Genomic DNA, 8,582 nt, shown 5'->3' on the forward strand with positions numbered 1-8,582 from the left:
CTGAGACCGACCAAATGCTTTGGGGCTGGCTGATAAGAACAATAGTTGGTGTACTCCATCCACGCCGCGACCAGCTCTAGTTGCCTAGTTGGTGCATCTTTCGTTATCCGGACACTGATACCAACCTTTCTTCCTGCTTATATATATGCCAAAAGAGTCGAACCTAAGATGCCAGCCAACAAACCCAATCAAGATGCACGCATGCTGCAAAACCTAATACCACCTCAATATATATGCCCTTTGATTCTCTCTTCTTCCTTGTTTTAGGTCGGCATTAAACACTAGCAAGGCTTGATGCCGTTGCCGATCCCGAGTACGCGTACATAGCCTCTCAAGCCAAGCCACGTGCTGTCAGTCAGGCTCTACTTTTGGTTAGCGCCCGTCCCCTCCCACTACGCACTGCTTAGCTTATTTTGCCCAAGTTTGTCTCTCACTGTCTCCTGCCTCAATGTAACAGGCCAGTTCGTTGCCATCTTGGTGTTCCACAGCTCCATGCCACCTTCTCATGATTCCCAGCATCCCATGGAGGAATTGCAAGCATTGGACTACGTCCGGGCGGCAGCCTTCGCCGTCCTGCTGGTTTGGACCCTCGCAGAGCTTGTGAAACGGAGGAACAGGCACCAAGAAGCAGCAGCGGCAGGGTATGGCGCCGACGTGGTCTCGGCGCAGCAGCGAGGAGGGGCAGCCAGTATAGTTGCATTCTGCAACGCTTCGATCACGCTGTCCCATATCGGGTTCTCGGTTCTTGGGGTCTGGAAGCGGCAAGCCGTCTCCCCGGGCCTGGTATTTCAATCTTCCTCGTGGTTTCTGGCTACTCTCTTCCTGCTCTACCACAAGCATGAAGGTGCTGCAGGGGTAGTAGTGTCATCCAACTGGCCTCCGGTTCTTGTTTCTTGGTGGTTCTTCAGCTTCTTATCTGAATCGCTCCTCGCCTCGCTACATTTGCTTTGCCTCTTTGATTCTGCAACTGCCGTCGTCGATTTCGCTTCTCTTCCCTTCTGCGCCGTCATCTGTCTGGTTGTAGTAGCTATGAGGCTTTCCAAAGCAAACCAGAAAGAGCTGGAACAGCCGCTGCTGCTGAGGGAGGACGTTGATGACAGCAGCAGGGACAGGTTCTCTAGCTCGGGGTGGTGGAGTCGCCTCACATTCCGATGGCTGAACCCAGTCTTCGAGAAGGGGCACAAGGTGAGACTTGAGCTGGAACACATCCCATCTGTGCCGCAGTCCGAGATGGCAGAGCAGTCTTATGCCTTGCTTCAGGAGACACTCCACAAGCAGAAACCTGAGCCAATCCCACTGCGGGAAGCCATCATTTGTGCTGTCTGGACACCTCTGGTCACCAATGCAGTCTTTGCAGGTTAGTGAACAGTTCATTTTCTTTTTCAATAATAGAGCTAGTATTTGTCCTGGCAATCCATTAATACATTAACTGTCTTTCATTACCAGGGCTCAACACTGTTTCTTCTTACATGGGACCATTCTTGATCACCTACTTGGTGGAGCTACTCTCCGACAAGAACACTGGCAAGGGCCATGGCCATGGCTACATGCTTGCATGCCTCTTCTTTGCCTCCAAGACAGTGGAGTCACTCTCACAGCGGCAGTGGTACTTTGGCGCCCGCAGAATTGGATTCCAGGTGCGGGCAGCGCTGATGGTGTCCATCTACAAGAAGTCCCTGCTGATGAAGAACTCGGGCCCAGTTGCCGGGAAAGTTGTGAACTTCCTTGATGTTGACGTCGAGAAGGTTGGTGAGTTCTTCTGGTACATCCATGGGATTTGGTTGCTGCCCTTGCAAATTTTCTTGGCACTTGCCATTCTGTACCGCAGTCTTGGTGCAATGGCCTCGCTGTCTGCAGTCCTTGTAACAGTATTGGTGATGGTGAGCAACACACCACTGGCAAATTCACAGCAGAACCTTAATATGAAGATAATGGAGGCGAAGGACTCGCGCATCAAGGCTATGGCCGAGGCAATGAGGAGCATGAGGATCTTGAAGCTTCATGCATGGGAGACAGCCTACTTGGACAAGCTTCTGAAGCTCAGGGATGTGGAAAAGGGGTGGCTCAGGAAGTATCTCTACACGTGCTCAGCGATAGCTTTCCTGTTCTGGGCCTCACCAACGTTGGTTTCGGTCGTTACCTTCGGTGTCTGCATTCTTGTGGAGATACCATTGTCAGCTGGAACAGTCTTATCGGCCCTTGCCACATTTAGAATCCTCCAAGACCCGATCTATAACCTCCCAGAACTCGTGTCAATGGTCACACAAACCAAGGTGTCCTTGGATAGAATAGAAGAGTTCATCAAAGAAGACCACCAGGGTAAGCCAAGTTGCCATGGCAACGTAAATGGAACGAAGGACTTGGCAATGGCTGGTGAAATAGTAATTGAACCAGGAGAGTACAGTTGGGAAGCTGATACTAGCTCGAAGAAAACAAAGGTAACACTCAAGATCAACAGCAAGGTGAGCATCGGGAAGGGTCTCAAGGTTGCAGTGTGCGGGCCAGTTGGTTCAGGCAAATCAAGCCTCCTTTACAGCATCATGGGAGAGATTCCAAGGGTTAGCGGTGCAGAACCAATGGTTGTCGGATCAAGGGCATATGTCCCTCAGAGTGCGTGGATTCAAACTGGGACAATTCAGGACAATGTGCTCTTTGGGAAGGCTATGGACAGAAGCTTATACGAAGAGGTGCTACAAGGGTGTGCTTTGGATAGAGATTTGGAGATATGGGCCAATGGAGATATGACTGTAGTAGGGGAAAGGGGTGTGAACCTAAGTGGAGGCCAGAAGCAGAGGATCCAGCTTGCCAGGGCATTGTACAGCGATTCTGATGTTTACTTCTTGGATGACCCCTTCAGTGCTGTGGATGCGCACACCAGCGCACATCTCTTCAAGGTACGTAAACCATGAGCAATCTGCAATACATGAACAGCAACAGATGAGCTTAGCCTCATCCGATTCAAGGGCAATTACTGCAATTTACAGGCCTACAGCATAAGGCGTGAAACATAACCAAACAAGTAAACACACGAATTACAGAACTAAATTGTATAGCTATTGCTGCAATCTATAAGCAAGAGTATTTCCATCGAGTACTTGTATTCTGACACGGTCAGCATCAACTTCGAGAAAATGAATCAACTGATCAATTCATATTTGCAGGAATGCTTACTGAGACTAATGTCCTCTAAGACAGTCATGTATGTTACCCATCAGCTAGAGTTCTTGCGAGACTCGGATCTCGTTCTGGTAAGGTGTCAACCCCATTTCCACACATAACTAGTTTTTCCCTGAGTAAAAGAAAATTTGTGCAGTTTAGACTAGGTTTGAACAGAATTTAAAAAAAATTGTGGATATCTTAAATAGAGTAGAAATGTAGAGTTATACTGTCATGCACGCATGGCAACATCCAATTCTAACAGATGATCGTGAATGGTCACTTGAAGGTCATGAAAGATGGAAGGATTGTTCAGTCTGGGAAATATGATGATCTGATAGCTGACAAAGATGGAGAGCTCTCGAAGCAAATGGCTGCACATGATCAATCCCTTAGTCAGGTCAACCCAGCAAAAGCACATGGCTTGCCCAAAAGCAAAAAACAGAAGAAGCAGATAGAGGCCACAGAAATAGAATCGGATGGCCATGTCATAGGGAGGGAATGTGAAGAAGAGCGTGAATCTGGAAGAGTCAAATGGGATGTTTACCGCAAGTTTGTCACCTCTGCATACGGCGGAGGTCTCATCCCTGTGGTTCTTCTATGCCAAGTCTTTTTCCAGGGATTGCAGATATGTAGCAACTACTGGATTGCATGGGCAGCAGAGAGAGAGGATCAAGTAAGCAAGAAGAAGATGATTGGTATATTTGTGCTTTTGTCTGCAGGAAGCTCGGTATTTATATTGGGAAGAGCTATCTTCCTATCAACAATTGCCATTGAAACTGCCCAACAGCTCTTCTTAGGCATGACCAGAAATATTTTTCGAGCACCAATGAGCTTCTTTGATTCCACTCCATCAAGTCGGATACTCAATAGGGTGAGCCAACAACTATACTTCTCCATTAGGGAAATTGTACAGAATACTCTCCGTTTTTTTCAGTTCTCGTGGCTTAGCTTGTCCATTTTGCAGGCTTCAACAGATCAAGCCACAGTTGACACAGATATTCCCTACAGGCTAGCAGGGCTGATATTCGCAATGATTCAGCTCCTCAGCATTATTTTCATCATGTCCCAAATTGCTTGGCCTATATTCATGCTATTCATAATAATAATTGCAATCTCCACTTGGTATCAGGTACAGCTTCAATCATTGTAACCTACTTCCCTAAGTTCTCAAAATGCACACTAGTAAGTAGTAGCTTGTACTTAATGCAGAACTATTACATCAGTTCGGCTAGAGAGCTAGCAAGGATGGTTGGCATCAGAAAAGCTCCAGTCCTCCACCATTTTTCAGAGACTGTATCAGGAGCTGCAACTATTAGATGCTTTAATCAGGGAGAGGAGTTCTTGACAAAGAGTCTTGCGCTAATTGATGACTATACCCGCATTACTTTCCATAATTCAGCGACAGTTGAATGGCTGTGCATCCGTATCAACTTCCTCTTCAACCTTGTGTTTTTCGTGATGCTAATCATACTTGTCTCCTTGCCACGGGACACAATTGATCCAAGTAAGTGTTTTTTGTAAAACAGGATATTCAATTACACGAACTGCATTTTCTAGGGCGTTTTAGAGTCAAAACGCATTATTCTATACAGCTTTAATTAAAAAAAAATCACACTGCTAGAAACAATAAATCATTTTTGTTTCTCCTTCTTTAGGTCTTGCAGGGCTTGCAGCTACCTATGGCCTTAACCTTAACGTGTTACAAGCATGGGTTATATGGAATCTGTGCAATGTTGAAAATAAGATGATCTCTGTAGAGAGGATTTTCCAGTTCTCAAACATACCGAGTGAATCTCCCTTAGTGATTGAGAATTCTAGACCAAGGGAGACATGGCCATGGTGCGGAACCATTCAGATCGAGGCTCTCCAAATTCAGTACAGCCCTGACATGCCCATGGTTCTCAAGGGCATAAGCTGCACATTTCCTGGAGAAAGGAAAATTGGGGTGGTAGGGCGGACAGGGAGTGGGAAGTCTACTCTCATCCAGGCTTTGTTTCGGGTCGTTGAACCATCTGCAGGACGGATATTCATAGATGGAGTTGACATATCGCTTTTGGGGGTGCATGATTTGCGGTGTAGATTGAGTATTATACCACAAGAACCAACTCTCTTCCAAGGGACTGTCAGAACAAACCTGGATCCTCTACAACAACATCTGGACCCTGAAATATGGGAGGTAAACAATATACAGTGCCAGCAAAAGGCACTTTAGTGTCTGTATGATGCAAATATTCTTTGCAAAGAAATTACAGTAGTAATAATTTACCTGTTCATGAATCAGCAGCTCACTAGTAGTTTCCTACTTTGTCAAGTCTAACTTTTAAGAATTTTCATCTATCAGGTTCTGCATAAGTGCCGCCTTGAGGAGATTGTCAGAGAAGACAATAGGTTGTTAGATGCACCAGGTAAGATTAATTAGTTACGTTTCTCACATTCTATCCAAATTCATTTTTCAAGATGGCCCTTGTTACATGGTTGTAGTTTATCTAACAGTAGTTGAAGATGGCGGAAACTGGAGTGTGGGGCAAAGGCAACTTGTGTGCTTGGCCAGGGTATTGCTGATGAAAAAGAAGATACTTGTTTTAGATGAAGCTACAGCATCAGTTGATACTGCGACGGATAATATCATCCAAAAGACCATAAGGCAAGAAACGGACAATTGCACAGTTATTACAATTGCACACAGGATCCCCACCGTGATTGACAGCGACCTTGTTCTTGTACTCGGAGAAGGTAAAGAACACTAAAGCACTTGCAGTATTTTTTTTTTTGCATATATTTTGGGGTGTTATAAGTTGGCACTTCCAACAAATTGTGTTCTATGACAAAGATTATTATTTCTCATCAATTTTTGCTGCAGGTAGGATACTAGAGTTTGACTCACCGGAAAATCTACTTAGGGATGAATCATCAGCTTTCTCAAAGCTGGTGATGGAATTCGTGGGAAGGTCAGAGGGCCGACATCAACCAGAGCTAATGTAGAGGCATCAAGCAACTACCAACCTGCCTGACCTCACTTAGGCTTGTGTACATATAAGCTCTGACGGAGTATAAGGAGATACAGCACGGGAAACAAGGAAAATTTGGTTTAGTGGTGACTGGTGAAGATTAGACCAGCTTTATATGGACACTTGAACTACTGTAGAAATCTTATTTATCTTCCTGCTCCAGCCCCTTCTTTTCCTCCTAGCGTTTGTTCATATTGTATGGCCAATCTAAGTGATGTTAGATGTATGCAACTTCTTTTCTAACAACCATTGAAGAGTGAATGAATAGTCACCCTGCTATTTTCAAACAGAATATTGCCATCCGTAATTCGTTCTTATCATGGTACGTTTGGAGCGAGACATTCTACGATTAGCATTTTCAGGCCAACAGAGACCCATATGCCCTTGGCCCTGCCCCAATCTACTCAAGATGAAGCAGGCAGAGTTCATCTTGTGCCCCGTGCAGTTGCAGAACATGTAATTAACTTGCTAAAAAAGAGTAAAATCATGCCGGCACGGCAAATCGGCAGACACCAACGAGTAAATCCGCGGTTGCCGAGAGGCAGTAGCGAGTCCTTACCGTCTCGAGCAAAAGAGCGAACAGCTGGCGGGCATTGGTGATCCCCGGTGCGGCAAACGGCGACTTGACCGACTGCTTCGAGCACGAGAGGCGGTTCCCGCTCCGCCGCCGGTCGCCGTACTCGCGCACAAGCGCTGTTTCCCGCGGCAGCATCGGCGCTCCGGCCCGGGAGTTCCACGGTGCGTGCTGTCGCATTCGCATTTTGTTTGTTTTTCTCTCCGAAGTGAAACGGGATGCAAACTGCGCAGAGCACAGTCTATTTTAGGAAGAGAACCGTAAACAAAAGAGTAAAATGCAGAGTCTTTTTAACACAGACAAGCCGAAAGTCCTGAAATAAAATTTAGGAATAATGCTAGCACCAGGATTTGAACCCTGATGGGCTAAGGATATCACTGTCTCTCTGACCATCCAACCACGGGTTGGTTCGCAAGTAAAATGCACAGTTAGGACATCTCCAACATGGACCTTCAAACCACCCGCAACCGGACCGAACGATTCAGACACACTATGTCATCCAACGTGATACCCATCGGTCCGTGGACCGATCTGGTTGTCCATTTTCTCGCAAACCGGACATAATCAGATGGGTTTTGCGGGAGTCGGCACATCCGCCACGTAGGACTCTAACACCCTCGACACACTCAAAACTAAGGCGGAGCCCGCGCATTTGGCCACATCGGGACTGTTTTCACACTAAAATCCCCCACTTTCTCCACCCTCCATGCTTTGATCGTCGATGCTCTCCATCCAATTGCTACCCACTGTCTCATGGACCCACTCAACGAGCTGCCGGAGCCGGCGGAGGTGGAGGATCCATAGGAGGCGGAGACTCAAAGGATCAGCTTGGCGCTACGACAAGCCCGCCGACTTTCATATATCATGAATGTTGATATTTTTTCAATAAAATTTGTTAAACTTTACAAAGTACTCCATCCATCCAGAAATATTTGTCCTAGAAATGGTTGTATCTAGACATATTTTAGTTATAGATACATCCATTTTATCCATTTTAAAGACAAGTATTTTCGGATGAAGGAAGTATGAATTTAAGTGAATTTTATATGCAGATGAAAAACAAGCAAGGGGTATCTTGGATTCATGTAAATAGTTGGTGTAAAAAGAGGTACTCATGCATGAAGTCACGTGTGCATTTCTTCTTGTCCGCGGCCAAGGCCAAACCAAACATGATGAACAGTGTTGAATGATAGCAAAAATAATAACAAAGCCTTCTTTTGCAGTTTGGCGATCCATGTTCCTTCATCAGCCGCTGATACGTCTTCGTCATATCTACTTTTCCAAACACTTTTGCCCTTATTTTGAACTCTAACTTGCATGATTTGAATGGAACTAATCCGAACTGACGCTGTTTTCAACAGAATTGTCATGGTGTTATTTATGTGTAGAAACAAAAGTTTTCGGAATGACCTGAAACTTCAAGGAACATCTTTTCGGAAATAATAAAAAAATCCCTACAAAAGATGAAGACCAGGGGCCCACCACCTGTCCACGAGGGTGGGGGCGCGCCCCCCTACCTCGTGGGCCCCCTGGAGCTCGTCCGACCTCAACTCCAACTCTATATATTTGCTTTCGGGGAGAAAAAACCAGGGAAAAAGATTCATCGCGTTTTACGATACGGAGCCGCCGCCAAGCCCTAAAACCTCTCGAGAGGGCTGATCTGGAGTCCGTTCGGGGCTCCGGGGAGGGGAATCTGTCGCCATCGTCATCATCAACCATCCTCCATCACCAATTTCATGATGCTCACCGCCGTGCGTGAGTAATTCCATCGTATACTTGCTGGACGGTGATGGGTTGGATGAGATTTATCATGTAATCGAGTTAGTTTTGTTAGGGTTTGA

General features: G+C 46.0%; 1 protein-coding gene and 1 long non-coding RNA gene across 5 annotated transcripts; one reads left to right on the top strand and one right to left on the bottom strand.

The window, feature by feature from the left end:
- Nucleotides 1-235: 235 nt before the first annotated feature.
- LOC125545484 (putative ABC transporter C family member 15) lies at nt 236-6,432 on the top strand. Of its 4 annotated transcripts, XM_048709432.1 has the most exons (11): nt 236-371; nt 458-1,357; nt 1,447-2,894; nt 3,162-3,248; nt 3,446-4,030; nt 4,124-4,288; nt 4,369-4,663; nt 4,815-5,335; nt 5,501-5,564; nt 5,641-5,892; nt 6,020-6,432. In XM_048709432.1, exons 2-11 carry the CDS (start codon nt 493-495, stop codon nt 6,139-6,141), a joined length of 4,404 nt encoding a protein of 1,467 aa, XP_048565389.1. In that variant the 5' UTR covers nt 236-371; nt 458-492; the 3' UTR covers nt 6,142-6,432. The 4 variants fall into 4 exon arrangements, with proteins under 4 accessions (XP_048565389.1, XP_048565388.1, XP_048565391.1 ...); XM_048709431.1 differs by having other exon boundaries at nt 295-1,357; XM_048709434.1 differs by having other exon boundaries at nt 295-1,357; nt 5,656-5,892.
- On the bottom strand, nt 2,774-6,975 carry LOC125545485. Its single transcript, XR_007300046.1, has 3 exons — nt 6,727-6,975; nt 3,172-3,289; nt 2,774-2,914 (listed from the first exon to the last, which is right to left on the bottom strand). It is a non-coding gene; the product is annotated as an uncharacterized LOC125545485 (long non-coding RNA).
- Between the last annotated feature and the right edge of the window lie 1,607 nt (nt 6,976-8,582).

The sequence above is a fragment of the Triticum urartu genome, chromosome 3 (assembly GCF_003073215.2).
Source record: "Triticum urartu cultivar G1812 chromosome 3, Tu2.1, whole genome shotgun sequence".
Taxonomy (NCBI): domain Eukaryota; kingdom Viridiplantae; phylum Streptophyta; class Magnoliopsida; order Poales; family Poaceae; genus Triticum; species Triticum urartu.

Excerpts from the sequence above, each read along its gene's own strand:
- LOC125545484 (XM_048709432.1), top strand. The coding sequence starts at position 493 with ATGCCACCTTCTCATGATTCCCAGCATCCCATGGAGGAATTGCAAGCA. Across the intron at positions 1,358-1,446 it reads CACCAATGCAGTCTTTGCAG|GGCTCAACACTGTTTCTTCT; the intron begins GTTAGTGAACAG and ends TTTCATTACCAG. Across the intron at positions 5,336-5,500 it reads TGGACCCTGAAATATGGGAG|GTTCTGCATAAGTGCCGCCT; the intron begins GTAAACAATATA and ends TTCATCTATCAG.